At 38.4% G+C, this 14,193-nt stretch overlaps 3 protein-coding genes across 4 annotated transcripts in view; all 3 read right to left on the bottom strand.

The window, feature by feature from the left end:
- Positions 1–456: 456 nt before the first annotated feature.
- On the bottom strand, positions 457–3,946 carry ubc (ubiquitin C). 2 transcript variants are annotated; one of them, XM_058412578.1, is made up of 2 exons: positions 3,788–3,946; positions 457–1,247 (listed from the first exon to the last, which is right to left on the bottom strand). In XM_058412578.1, exon 2 carries the CDS (start codon positions 1,238–1,240, stop codon positions 551–553), a length of 690 nt encoding a protein of 229 aa, XP_058268561.1. In that variant the 5' UTR covers positions 1,241–1,247; positions 3,788–3,946; the 3' UTR covers positions 457–550. The 2 variants fall into 2 exon arrangements, with proteins under 2 accessions (XP_058268561.1, XP_058268562.1); XM_058412579.1 differs by lacking the exon at positions 3,788–3,946 and adding an exon at positions 3,214–3,701.
- Positions 3,947–8,595: 4,649 nt separating this feature from the next.
- Positions 8,596–11,737, bottom strand: tpst2 (tyrosylprotein sulfotransferase 2). The gene is made up of 5 exons (XM_058412538.1): positions 11,597–11,737; positions 10,386–10,900; positions 9,834–10,151; positions 9,499–9,697; positions 8,596–9,365 (listed from the first exon to the last, which is right to left on the bottom strand). The coding sequence occupies exons 2-5, from the start codon at positions 10,880–10,882 to the stop codon at positions 9,300–9,302; spliced, it is 1,080 nt and encodes a 359-aa protein (XP_058268521.1). The 5' UTR covers positions 10,883–10,900; positions 11,597–11,737; the 3' UTR covers positions 8,596–9,299.
- Positions 11,738–12,172: 435 nt separating this feature from the next.
- The window catches only part of LOC131367233 (seizure 6-like protein), a 36,304-nt gene continuing 34,283 nt past the window's right edge, over positions 12,173–14,193 (bottom strand). The window contains exons 16-17 of the mRNA XM_058412537.1: positions 12,644–12,743; positions 12,173–12,500 (exon numbers count right to left, since the gene is read on the bottom strand). Coding sequence (XP_058268520.1) covers positions 12,471–12,500; positions 12,644–12,743 — 130 coding nt within the window. The 3' untranslated portion in view covers positions 12,173–12,470. The remainder of the gene's footprint in view (positions 12,501–12,643; positions 12,744–14,193) is intronic.

The raw sequence follows: 14,193 nt of genomic DNA, 5'->3' as shown, positions 1-14,193 counted from the left end.
ATGGGGTGGACTATGGCGTGTCTATCAAGGACAAGGAAGGCCTGCATTCCTCCGATTGGATATAGCTCTGGCCTTTCCACATTCACTATATTCTCTCCCAGAATACTGAACTGGGGTGTTTAGCCACTCAGCTCTGCCTTACAAGCATTTTGGAAAGTACTGCTGGAAAACAGCTTCTGAAATAACATACACACTGATGTACTCTTTATTTAATAGAGATGTATATACATTGTTTATCTAAAGGGGAGGTTTTCAGCTTTTTAATTATTAGGTCCAAGAACACTGGTTATGACATGACACCTACTGGCCACTACTGAGCAACTTCTCCTTCAAGAAATTATACATAAAGTGCTGAAAAATGTATTAATTTAATTTAATTCATTAATTTAACCATCGTGATCAGACTATTTCTAACTAAACTCATTTAAATGAATGTGCAAAAATGAGAAACACATATTGAAGAATGCTTTAAATTTATTAAATGATTATAGATCAACAGTTGTATGGATTGTCAGACATTTTTAAAGTTTAAACAGCAAAAATTAACATATTAGTTGCCTCCACGAAGACGGAGAACAAGATGGAGAGTCGACTCCTTTTGGATGTTGTAGTCAGAGAGGGTGCGGCCATCTTCCAGCTGCTTACCAGCAAAGATCAAACGCTGTTGGTCAGGAGGAATGCCTTCTTTATCCTGAATCTTGGCCTTTACATTCTCAATGGTGTCACTGGGCTCCACCTCTAGAGTGATGGTCTTGCCAGTTAAGGTTTTGACAAAGATCTGCATGCCTCCTCTGAGACGCAGGACAAGATGGAGAGTGGACTCCTTTTGGATGTTGTAGTCAGAGAGGGTGCGGCCATCTTCCAGCTGCTTACCAGCAAAGATAAGTCGCTGTTGGTCAGGAGGAATGCCTTCTTTATCCTGAATCTTGGCCTTTACATTCTCAATGGTGTCACTGGGCTCCACCTCTAGAGTGATGGTCTTGCCAGTTAAGGTTTTGACAAAGATCTGCATGCCTCCTCTGAGACGCAGGACAAGATGAAGAGTGGACTCCTTTTGGATGTTGTAGTCAGAGAGGGTGCGGCCATCTTCCAGCTGCTTACCAGCAAAGATAAGTCGCTGTTGGTCAGGAGGAATGCCTTCTTTATCCTGAATTTTGGCTTTCACATTTTCAATGGTATCACTGGGCTCCACCTCTAGCGTGATGGTTTTGCCAGTCAGAGTTTTCACAAAGATCTGCATCTTTACACTGGAATAATCAAGTGAGATTTAAGTTAACAAGCCTCTCAAAACAAAACAAACAAAACAACCAGTAAAAATGAGGCCAGTTCCATGAATGAGAAAAACATTAAGGGATGTAAGGTAACAGGACAGAAGAAATGGTGTGCCACTCAGATGCACATTCTTAGATGCTGCATTGGTTTGTGTTTAGCTGGTTATCACCAGTAAAACAAAGGGTCAGTATAGGTCTATTGTCTGCTGGCAAGCTCTTGTGCGGTAAAGCAAGCTGCAAATCATTGACAAAATGCAGCTTGCTTTACTGCATAAACACAATGGACTATAGAGAAGTGTGTTTTTTTTTTTTTTTATTCATTTTTAGATCACAAATCATCAGTGATGCATGTACATGCATAATCTAAACTATATGGATTTTAACACCGTGTACTGTACTTTTTACACAAAGTTGTCTTTTATCGTTGTCGATTATCGTTAATACACACCAATCAGGCATAACATCAAACACCTGCCTAATATTATATTGGACCCATTGTGCAGCCAAAACAGCTCTGACCTGTAGTGGCAGGGACTCCACAAGACCTCTGAAAATGTGCTGTCACATCTGGAACCAAGACATTAGCAACAGATCCTTTAAGTCCAAGTCAACACCTGTGAACTCATCATGTTCCTTAAATCATTCCTGAACATTTGTTGCAGTGTGGCAGGGTGCATTATCCTGCTGAAGGCAGCCACTGCCATTAGGGAATACTGTTGCCATGAAAGGGTGTACTCAGTCTACAACAATGTTTAGGTAGTTTGGTGTCAAATTATCATGCAAATGGATACTAGGACCCAAGGATCTATCTGGCTGAGCACATGTGGGCACCTTAAAACCTTCTTTGCATAAGGTCCTGCTGTTAAAGGCTTGGTGGCAGTTACACAGCACAACTTCAGAAATCTTGTGGAGTTCAAACCTTGATTGCTTAGAGCTGTTTTGGTGGCACAAGGCGAACCTGATCATTGTAGACAGGAATGCATCAAGAGATTTTCAAGAAATCCAATACAAACCATGCATGCATTTTTATGCATGGTGCAGGAACTGTAACTGTTTGTTAAAAGTGTACTTTTAAATATAAATCACATCATTTATTAAATATTTAAATATCACAAATTTAAGTAGAAAATTCTTGTATATTTGTGGTTATCCCTCAGTAACATCTGTTTTAGTCCAGTCATTAATTTCCATATAATAAATGAGAAAAAATTAACTTTGTTTTAAGACAGGTATTTACATTTTGTTTGGTGTGCCATAATGAAATATCCATATTTATACATTTCCAAACTTTTCTTTTATCATTAAATGTAATAATCAAGTGAGATTTTGTATAGACGAGGAGTCCAGACAACAGATGGTATGGTCCAAATAAAGATCTGAACTCACCATCTGAGAAGAACTGTGCCACCATTTGCATGACTCTGGGAGAAATCTACCTGCAAAACTACCTTATAAACTGTATGCAAGTAAACCTAGGGAACACCAAATAATGATTTGCTTAATTTAACAGAAGTTAAGTGATAAAAACTAGTAACTAGTGGCACTTTCTTTTTGAAAACCCTAACCCTCACTTTACAGAGTTTTTCCACAACTACCTAAAACTCTGTACACTTCTGTAATTTGCAGGCAAGATTTCTTGGAGATTTCAGCACAATTCATATGGATTTCTTCCTTCTTTTGCTTGGGCCATTTTGTTGTAGGATTCTTTGTACATACAAAAATCTCACGGTTAAAAATACAATTAATGGCAAAATTAATATTAGTAAATATGCAGACTAAAGCAAAATATATAAACAACTGTATTAAAACTTTTTGGACTTTTGGCATAGTACTGTGATAACACACGTACTTTTGCATATATAATATACATCGATCATGTAATGTCATTTACAAACTGTTGATAGCTCTTGTAAATGTTTATTTTTCCAATATATTGCATTACCTGCACTGGGCAGTAAGTCTACTGCTAATTACAGCTCAACTATAAGACCAATTTTCCGTTAATAATGTAAAGCTGTTGCCGCGCCTGTTACCGCTGCAAGATGGCGGATCCGCTTATCCAGTGACGTATGTGGTAAACAGGGTTACAGAGGAAATGCGGCATCTGTCTTCATCCCAAAAAGCCATTACAGCTACCATGCCCTAACAAATGCCAAACAACTACTCCATTTAAACTATTAAGCTCTGGCTGTTGTTAAAAATAGAAATATTTTAAGAAAGGCATAAAACGACACTAGAAATCATAAACAAGTAATAAGCAAAAATTGATATTTTACTCATCAGCTGTGTGGCCAGAGAGTTAACGTTAATCCTATTCGCAGCATTAAAGAACCTCAGTATTTATATAGACGTTCAATATCAGTTAATCAGTAATACAGGATTTCACCCGAACCACATCTTTCATGCTGATATCTTTAAAACGAGGCAAAACGCGAATTATATAACCGAGTTTAAGGCTGTGAAGTTTAAAACATAACAATCGATAACTACATACATGAATGCAAACACATACTAACCAACAAATGTTGTTTCCTTAAAGACTCGCTACACTTGAAATCTGCCTCCGCGGAGCAACTACAGTATATGAAAAATATCAAAGAGCCAATGTATTTATTCGAACACCGAGGTATCCTTCCGCCGTTACACCCAGAGAACTATAAAATGCCTGACTCCACAGTGAACAATAGTTTAATTAATAGAGTGGTATTTTAAACAGTGTTTAAATAAATAAATGAATAAATAAATAAATGACGAGAAGGAATTAAGTACAATAAAAAAAAAAAAGGCTTTTAAGCAGCGTTGCCAGGTCCGTGACTTTCCTACCAAACTGGGCTTGTTTTAGTTGCTTCTTGTCCACAGGGAGTAGGAGTGAGTCAGAGCTCCACACACACAATAAATGGCCAAAAGTACAAGTACACCAACGGATAGGGAAATTAAGCTTTTTGAATCAATAGCCATGTTTCCATTTCATGGATTTAATATGCAAAAAAAAAGTGGAGTGCACTGAAATGTTTACCAATAAAGCTGATCAAAACACAAATTATTGATAAAATTATTGAAAAAAGTTCTCATGTTTAACTTTAGCACATAAATTCTACAGTCAGTTATATAGGATAGATACTATCGTCTTTCATTGTTCTTTTATTGATAAAGTGAACATGAATAGAACCCATTAACTAGTGGTTTGAAAGGTCAGACCTTATAGATAAAGTTTGCATATTAAGAGAGTCTCTCTATCACAGGAATGTGTTTTAGAGGGTGAGAACAGGAAAGGCTGCTGGCCTTGATGCCATTTGTGGATGCACATTGTGTGTTTGTGTGGACCAGCTCAGTGAGGTCTTCTCTGCTCTTATTGAAATGTGTATAAATGGTAAGATACCTACTGTATGGAAAACCTCCACTATTATTCCCATCCCTAAAAAAAAATTGGGGTAATGAGAGCTTTGAGGTACTGGTTCATTCTTGGCTTTCTAGACAAGCATCAGTGTTTTGAATCTGATGAGTGCAGCTACCGGAGCTGCAGCTGCATTTTGGATCATTTTCAGAGGAAGAATTGCATTCAGAGGTAAAGGAATATAATTCTTACAAATAGAATCCAGCAAGTTCTTGTAAATGGACACATGTCCACCATCATAAGTGGTCCAGAGAGCAGTAGGAATAATAGGACATCTGGATCACATGCTTAATAGGGAATACTCAATTATACCCTTAAGCCCGCACTGTGATGTGCTTGTCCTGAAAACTCAAAGATCTGCTAATTCCTTTATTCCTACTGCCAATCTACCAAGATAACCCTTACACTCAGCAAATTGTTTTTTGCAAATCATTGATCTGTGAGCTGGTCATTGGCATGTTAATGCTGATGTATGTCTGCTGTTTGTTTATGTTTTTATCTTTATTCATTTAATTCTATGGATGGATAGACTGTAGAAATGAATTGACTCATGGGATTAATAAAAAAAATCTGATAGCCACATATACATTTGAAGATAAATTGCAGCCAATAAATGTGTCTTCTTATGTTGAGTGGAGACCATTGAAGTGAATTACATGTTATACCATCATTAATTTAGGGTTCATAGATTATGTTTCAAGAATAGGTCTTGTTCCAAAAACCATAATAGTAGATTCTGAGTAGTAATTTATTACATAAATTGCCAGTTTAGAGTATTAAAATGATTGAGGTTGACTGAGGTTGGTGTTGTCTGTTGATTGCTCTGATTTACTGTGAAGTGACATGCTTACCATAAGTACCCAATGATAACTATATGCTGCTCAATTGTGTTTAAATAGGATCAACCTTTGAATCAAGATGAGTGATCATCTGTGTTAATCTGTTTATATCATTCCATAACGTATGTATGGAGACCTGGTTTTGTTTATCCATGTCGATGTTAAGCTAACCATTGTTGTCCAGTCATTGCCCCAAGTAAATATAAAAATAAATATAAATATATTCTAGACTTGTCTACAATTATGACAAGTCATGCATTTAAAAGTTGCACTATTGAATTGATTTGTAGAGGTAAAAAAAGTGTGTAGAGCTACAGAAATAAGCTGGCAAGCAGATCAGACTGTATTGTGCATATTCACACTGTGGCCATACAGTTGTAATGCAATGTAATGAATGTTGATTCATTTCACTATGTACTGCATCAGCTATAGACCATGGCAAGAACTTTAAGGCAACAACTTTTCAGCCAAAAACTAAGCCATTTACCTCAAGTAACGGATTCAGATGTGTATCATTATCTGGTTGAAACTGAGTGAGTCTATACAAGAGAAGCTGTAAAAGCTTATTGCAGTCTGGATGCTTATAACTATTTTCTAAGAGGAAAAGTTGGGAACATCTGCTCATACAGTGTGGACAACACTGGGAGACATTGATGTTTCCAAGCCAGTCAGAATAAAGCAGTTCAGAGTAGGGAGCCCAGCACCTGTAGTTGCACCAAACTCTTGCTGCTTTTTACAGTAGGTTGTTTATTTGCACTGCCAAGCTTCCACTTGGGTCATTTAACCTTTTCTGCTTTAGGGGTGCAGTATCATGACTGAGCCTGCACACTGGCCTCAACTTCCTAAAAAGCTGTGATGTGTGATGAAAAGAATATGACTTGGGCTGTTCTTCTAAATCCATGCTCTTTTGAGTTAAATTGGCCAGTCTAAAACCTTCCATTTTTTACCCCACCATTAGATTGGATGCATTTCTCTATAAATTCACAGAAAGAATACTTCTGCCAACTTCTAAATTCATTTTCTTGCTTCCATCATGAGTTATTTCTTCAGTAAAGATTTCTGAACCTGTTCTAGAGGCAGCCACGCAAACACAAGCCATGACACTACTGTACCTTCATCATGCTTTAGCAATGTACCGTTCTTTCTGCACACTTTGACCTTTCCATCATTTTGGTAGATATTAATCTTGTTTCCTGAACATTTGTGGCTCATTGCTGTATTTATTTGCAAATCCAACTTGAGCTTTGATTCATAATAATCAGTGGTTTGCATCTTGTTGTTTGACCTCTGTATTTCTGATCTTGAAGTCTTCTTTGAATGATGGATTGGATACCCTTACTCCTACCATGTGGATGTGGAAGTTGTTAGTGAGATCACTGACTGTTGTTGTTCTTGTTTTGTTTTTTTTCCATCATAATGTTTCTGTCATCAAATGCCGCTGTTTTCCCTTGCTGACCTTTATGAAATCAGGTTCCAAACTGCCACTCTCTGGATTTTCTTTTACTTTTTTTACTTAACCATTTTGATTTTGAACTCAGCAGTTATAGAAATATTCAAACCATCCTGTCTGGCAAAATTCATCCATGGTCAAAAACACAGATCACATTTTTTTCCTCATGATGGTGCTTGTGAACATTACCTGAAGCTGTTGTCCCATATTTGCATATTGTAATATAATGTAGGTAAACCCTGCATATATATACACTATATTGCCAAAAGTATTCGCTCACCTGCCTTGACTCGCCTATGAACTTAAGTGACATCCCATTCCTAATCCATAGGGTTCAATATGACGTCGGTCCACCCTTTGCAGCTATAACAGCTTCAACTCTTCTGGGAAGGCTGTCCACAAGGTTTAGGAATGTGTTTATGGAAATTTTTGACCATTCTTCCAGAAACGCATTTGTGAGGTCACACACTGATGTTGGACGAGAAGGTCTGGCTCTCAGTCTCCACTCTAATTCATCCCAAAGGTGTTCTATCGGGTTGAGGTCAGGACTCTGTGCAGGCCAGTCAAGTTCATCCACACCAGACTCTGTCATCCATGTCTTTATGGACCTTGCTTTGTGCGCTGGTGCACAGTCATGTTGGAAGAGGAAGGGGCCAGCTCCAAACTGTTCCCACAAAGTTGGGAGCATGGAATTGTCCAAAATGTCTTGGTATGCTGAAGCATTCAGAGTTCCTTTCACTGGAACTAAGGGGCCAAGCCCAGCTCCTGAAAAATAACCCCACACCATAATCCCCCCTCCACCAAACTTTACACTTGGCACAATGCAGTCAGACAAGTACCGTTCTCCTGGCAACCGCCAAACCCAGACTCGTCCATCAGCTTGCCAGATGGAGAAGCGCGATTCGTCACTCCAGAGAACGCGTCTCCACTGCTCTAGAGTCCAGTGGCGGCGTGCTTTACACCACTGCATCCGACGCTTTGCATTGCACTTGGTGATGTATGGCTTGGATGCAGCTGCTCAGCCATGGAAACCCATTCCATGAAGCTCTCTGAGCACTGTTCTTGAGCTAATCTGAAGGCCACATGAAGTTTGGAGGTCTGTAGCGATTGACTCTGCAGAAAGTTGGCGACCTCTTCGCACTATGCGCCTCAGCATCCGCTGACCCCGCTCCGTCAGTTTACGTGGCCTACCACTTCGTGGCTGAGTTGCTGTCGTTCCCAAACACTTCCACATTCTTATAATACAGCTGACAGTTGACTGTGGAATATTTAGGAGCGAGGAAATTTCACGACTGGATTTGTTGCACAGGTGGCATCCTATCACAGTTCCATGCTGGAATTCACTGAGCTCCTGAGAGCGACCCATTCTTTCACAAATGTTTGTAAAAACTGCATGCCTAGGTGCTTGATTTTATACACCTGTAGCCATGGAAGTGATTGGAACACCTGATTCTGATTATTTGGATGGGTGATATATATTTATATATAAACATGTTTACAATTTGAGTTTACAGAATAAGTATCTATTGTTTTTGTAATTATGTTCTTTAAATATGCTTATATTTCTGAATCTTCATATTAACCTATTAAATCCTTTCCCATTCACCGCTGACACCACATGGAAGAGAAATGTCACAAGACTTGAGAAAGGAAGTCATTTTATTTACACAAACAATTTACTAAGGCAGTGCTAATCAGTCAAAATACAGTAGTAAAAATGACTCAAAAATTCTAAAAGGATGGACTTGTGGCATACTCTCTGAGACATCCAGGCCGGAATTTAATACCTCAAGATTTCTAATAAGAAGAGTTGTAGCTAATCGTCATGCAAGTTTAACACCTTTAGCTAAAGGTAAAGAAAGCCAAAGTGGATTGACTGTTTTACTTGACACAATATGGCACAATTTGCTGCAGAGCAGTATACACTGTTTGCTTATCCATTTCATTATTATTATTGCACAATTCAAATCACAAATTGTGATTAAAGCCACTGGTTTAAAATACTGTTTAAAAACAGGGAAACTGGAATTTTGTTTTCTCTTATCATTTGTTACAGCTTTCATTAGAGGCTTTCTCTATATTTGACAAAAATCACAGTGCAATTGTGTAGTTTAAACTACAAACTAATATAATAATAAACAGAAAAAAGGTCACAGTCTGATCCTGAACATAGAAATTATGTGGAATTCTGCATGTTTCCCTAGTGTTCATATGAGTTTCTGACCACCTCACAAAAACATGTCATTAGGAAGAAAATTTGTGCACAGGGGCATTGTCATGCTAGAACACATTTCAACATGCACTTCAATAAAATAGACAAAAAGACCAGATGTATGCAGAGATTTTTATGTCATACTTTCTTGTGATGGTCTTTTTAAACTTGCTGGTGGCTTAAAATCTCCCTTGAGTACCTGTAAAATTAGGCAAGAAAATTTACTTAGAGAGCTTAAATGTGATCACCAAAGGTACATTAGGAAAGAAAGCTACAGTGATAGTTGTGAGCTATGGAAGAAGCAGTTAAGTGAGTTTAAATGTTTAACATACCCTTTCTGTATTATGAATCACTTCAGGATCTGGTTGGCCATAACTTGGGGGATTGGCAGTCGGATCATAGCCCAGCTTGTTAAGCATTGGAGCGATATTGTCCATATCTTTTAGAACATCAATTGGAATGTGGCCTACCCAACGAGTGAGTGCCTCTAGGTTAACTGGTTTTATGACTTGGTCAGTGGAGCGCTCAATTCTGTAAATCACAGAAACTGAATGGTGACAAAGATAATAACATGGTGACATGATAATGGTAACAGTAACACAAAATCTAAATTGGCCTGTTTTTCGCTAATGTCTCCTTAAATATACCTTTCAACAAATAGACTGACCGAGATAGTGAAACTCCTCCAGGCTGTCCAATAGCTTCCTCATGGTGAAGTACCCCTTCATGCCATGGTACATTCAGAAACTCTAGCACTCTCTCCATGGTGGTGCGTGGCCGTAGGACCAAATTTTCATAGCGTATGGACATACAGCGTGTAGAACCTACATGTGTGCACTGAAATAACATGACCTCTATTGCTTGGCTCCACTTGCTAAGGCAGTCCCTGTAGCTGGAAAGGTTAAAACCAGCAATTGTAACTTGTCTTGAGATCATAGAGTGCACTGAGGCCCGCCCATCACGAACCATAAGAAGAAACTTTGAGCTGAAAGCATAGTATAAGAAAATTGGTGAGAGTAAATATGGTAGATAAATGGAAAGTATTAAAATCACATTAAAATCATAAGTGAAAAATGGCTCAGATTAAAATGAACAAGATAACAATGCAAACAAGAAATACTGAAAAGAGTTTGAAAATAAATTTATATAGATACTTTATAACATACTCTATTTGTAAAGTTGTTTGACATACATCATAACCTTTTTCCAAACTGCTTACTTGGGAAATAATTTAGAGAGGTAGACAGAGCTCTTCAGTGTAAATGGATCCTTATTGCAGAGCAGCGGTGCAGGCTCACCATGGCGAGCAATGACCTCAAGCAAGAAGGCAGCTGTGGCTGAGTCCAGCATTTCCTGGGTGATTGCCTCCTCATTCAGGGCCCAGCGGTCTTCTGCTGACCTTCTCCAGCCATGGCGCAGAGCCAGAAGCCGGGGAATCACCCGGGTCTCCTCTCCACAGCGTATATCCGGGTGGGCATCAAGCATGGCACGCATCAGTGTGGTGCCTGAGCGAGGTACTCCACCAACAAACACCATCGGTGAGTTCTGGTTGTAGTGATACAGGGTCTGATTGCTGCCTTTAACTAGTACTGACACTCCTAGGCTATGAGGATATCCACCTTGGCACATAAGCATATGGTACAGTGCTTTCACACTGGCATACACTCCAAACAGACACAATAGCAGTATAAATCCCCGTCGAACAGACAGCCGCATCACTCAGATAGATGGCCACTGTATTCAGAAAAGCCAACAGACAGCAGAAGTGGAAGTTTTATATATAATCAAAAGAATTTTATGAAAATTAGGAACTCACCCAACTTCTTTTATAACAATCAGTTACAATACAAAGATAAACAGTCTACAGAATGCAAACGTTTTGTTTTGAAAATGTTTGCAGGCACATTGGCCTAGAACAAGTAACATCATTTTTGTTAGCGAATTGCTTTATTACTGCATTTCTGTATATAGCAATGCTAATTACAAAACTAAAATGCCCTGAATACCCTGAACATCATAGTAAAAAATATAAAATGCAAGCACTGCTCATTTGCATGACTTACATCACAAGTGTACCATCCTCAGAAAGATGCCTGAAGTTCACTAATGACCACGAGTCTTGTGAAAAAGATCTTGTTTGAATTCTCTAACAAGCAGGATGTGAGAACTTCGTACTTCTAACCTGTCAGATAAACTTCCTGAAACAGATCTCTTGCATGATAAGCATGCTTGATTATGTTTTTGAATTCTTTTAACCATACACAAGAGAATGCAGAAGTGTTACTCGGCATGAGCAGTACTGTAATACTGTATTACTGTAAAAGTACAAGAATATTACTCTTATAATATTTCATATTGTGATACCACTAGCCACATAACCTGTGTATTTCTAATATTCCTTGAAGAGGCAAAGAGATTTTAGCAACTTACTCTAGAGAGAAATCTGGCATTGTGTTCTAAAAGTTGTAACTACATTCCTCATCTTCAGAAAGTAATCCTTCAACCATTTTTCTGATAAAAGTTGTAAAAAGCACAGAAGTTAACATGTGAAAATACCAGCTCAGATAAAATACAAGCAATTTCAGGAAGTAGGCGGGTTGGAACAAAGAAGCACTTTTCATTTCGTGTTTCAACATGCAGTTAATATGTTTCAACAGGAAGTAGAAGTGTCTGACTAAAAAGTGCACAGTTGTGAAATCTTTTAGAAATAAGGACACAAGTTTATTACGAAAGTTGTACAAGCTACCAATGGATTTATTTCTATGGTTTCACCACTATTTTGTTCAAATGTACATTAATCATATATACATGAAAATAAATACATTATCTATTCTCTGTTGTAGTATGACATCACTTGCATGGGAAAAATACTACTTTCAAACCTGCACTACAAACTTGTTTAGGTACAAATTCTTAAAATGGCAGACAGGAAGTCAGAGCACAGACAGATACGTACACAACCAAACACCCACCCACACACACACACACACACACACATACATACAATTTTTTAAACAAGACAGCTCCTGCTGTAAGTGCATAATATTCAAACTGGATAGTAAAACCACAGTCACTTTTTCAATTATTCACCTTCTTCACAAACTCCTTCACAGTCACTCTTCCATATGACCACCTCCCATCCTTATTTTGTGTATCTCTCTCTCTTTCTCTCTCTCTCTAACCTGATTTGGCTGCATTGCATCCTGTAGATTTAGAGATTTGGGAGGTTGGGTAGCAGTGGAATTATCAGGAGCTATATACATCACTTCCTCTGCATTTGAGAATTTATCCACAACACGTCTGTTCATATTGACACTTCATATTCTCTTGTGTCCTGCAAAATATGACAAGTGCAAAAAAATAGCTCATATTTATGCAAACAAGATTATGCTAACAGATACCCACATTCAAACAATGCCTGCCATACTAGTCTTATACTACCTACACCCTTTAAAGAATGTTCAGTTTTATACTCACCCCTCCAGTATCATATAAAGGATTATCAAACTCTGTCTCCACAGTGATCTGTCTGTATGGGTGAGGGTACATTAGAGGCAAACGCAGGTTTGAATGACACCTGGATAAAAAGATATAAAATATGCATTCAAACAGAATGCTTAAACATTTAGTTTCATAAATGTGCATACCAGCAACTTTTCAAAGAACCACCTGATCTGTTTTCTTATATGCTAAGGCATATAGATTTAGATTTATGGCATTTGTTAGATACCTTTATTCAGAGCCACATAAGAAATGCTTTGAAGTCTTTCAAAACCTTACTGAGGAGGTAATATACTATGAAAAACACACAGACAATTTTGTTTTTAAAATAAAGTGCTAATTTAAGTGTTCAGTTATTATTTGAAGACCACCATTGATTCAGCTGTTTGGACCTGTAGGGTGAGATTATTCCACCACTTATGTGCCAGAACAGAGAAGAGCCTTCCTTTTACCTTGAGAGATGATGGGACCAGTCGAACAGTGCTAGAAAGTCGGGGGAGCATGGTACAGTTTCTGTGTGAATAGTGCTTAAATGTAGGTGGGTGCTGGTTCATATTTGGCTTTGTAGGCAAGCATCAGTGATTTGAATTGGATGTGGTAAGCTACAGCAAGCCAGTGGAAGGAATGTAGCAATGGGGTGGTATGGGAGAGCTTTACATGAATTCTTCTGATGTTGTTTCAGATTAGCAATGTGAGATAAAAAGGACAGAAAAGGATCTGAGAGTTGTCCATGGATATCACAAGATCCTGACAAAGGGAAATCAGTGATCTGGACGGGACAACAGTTTTGCTGAGATTAAGATTCAGATCGCATAGCAGAGATATGAAAGCCCATGAGAGGATATGACTCCTCCAAGAGATCAAACATAGAGGGGGAACAGAAAATGACCAAGTAGCAAGTCTTTTGGGACACAGAGGTGAGTCTGTATGAATGTGATGTGCAGATGTGTATCCCCTCCATATCACCTGATATGGCTGGCTGAGGTAGGGAAGCAAATCAATGCCATGCAGTGGCACAAATTCCAAGACTCATGAGGATGGACAAGAGAGTCTTGTGGCTGACTGTGTCAAATACTTCTGAAAGGTTAAGGAGGATGAGGACTGTTGGCTGATCTATCAGCATGGAGCTTTTTAGTGACAAGAGCAGTTTCTGAGGAATGTGCTGGACTGGTTAGAATCTTGGACGTTGTTCTGGGTGAGCTAGACAGCTGATTATAGACAGTGCATTCAAAGATTTTTGAAAGACACAAGGGCTACCAATTGGAAGGTGCTGATGTCTGATGGGTCCAGAGAGGGTCTTTTTTTTCAGAATAGGAATAATGTAGTAGATATCCAGTTGTTATAGAACCATAAATAAGAGTAACATTTTCAATCTTCCCATTTTAAAGATGGAAAAGTCTTTAGTGGTCAGAAAAGATGGAGCTAGAGGAGCCAGATAATAAGGGAAGAAAAGATGTTGTGGAGCATGTACATGTAATTATCTTACAGAAGTATCTTCTACTCCTTCTAGACATCCAATGGAAATT

The sequence above is a fragment of the Hemibagrus wyckioides genome, linkage group LG16 (assembly GCF_019097595.1).
Source record: "Hemibagrus wyckioides isolate EC202008001 linkage group LG16, SWU_Hwy_1.0, whole genome shotgun sequence".
Classification (NCBI taxonomy): Eukaryota; Metazoa; Chordata; class Actinopteri; order Siluriformes; family Bagridae; genus Hemibagrus; species Hemibagrus wyckioides.
Note: the sequence above shows the minus strand (reverse complement) of the source record. Positions and strands in the feature narration are given on the sequence as shown.

Coding starts and splice junctions, on each gene's coding strand:
- ubc (XM_058412578.1), bottom strand. CDS start 1,240: ATGCAGATCTTTGTGAAAACTCTGACTGGCAAAACCATCACGCTAGAG.
- tpst2 (XM_058412538.1), bottom strand. CDS start 10,882: ATGCGGCTGTCTGTTCGACGGGGATTTATACTGCTATTGTGTCTGTTT. Junction 10,152..10,385: donor CTCTCTAAATTATTTCCCAA/GTAAGCAGTTTG, acceptor CTATGCTTTCAG/CTCAAAGTTTCTTCTTATGG. Junction 9,366..9,498: donor TGATTCATAATACAGAAAGG/GTATGTTAAACA, acceptor CTAATTTTACAG/GTACTCAAGGGAGATTTTAA.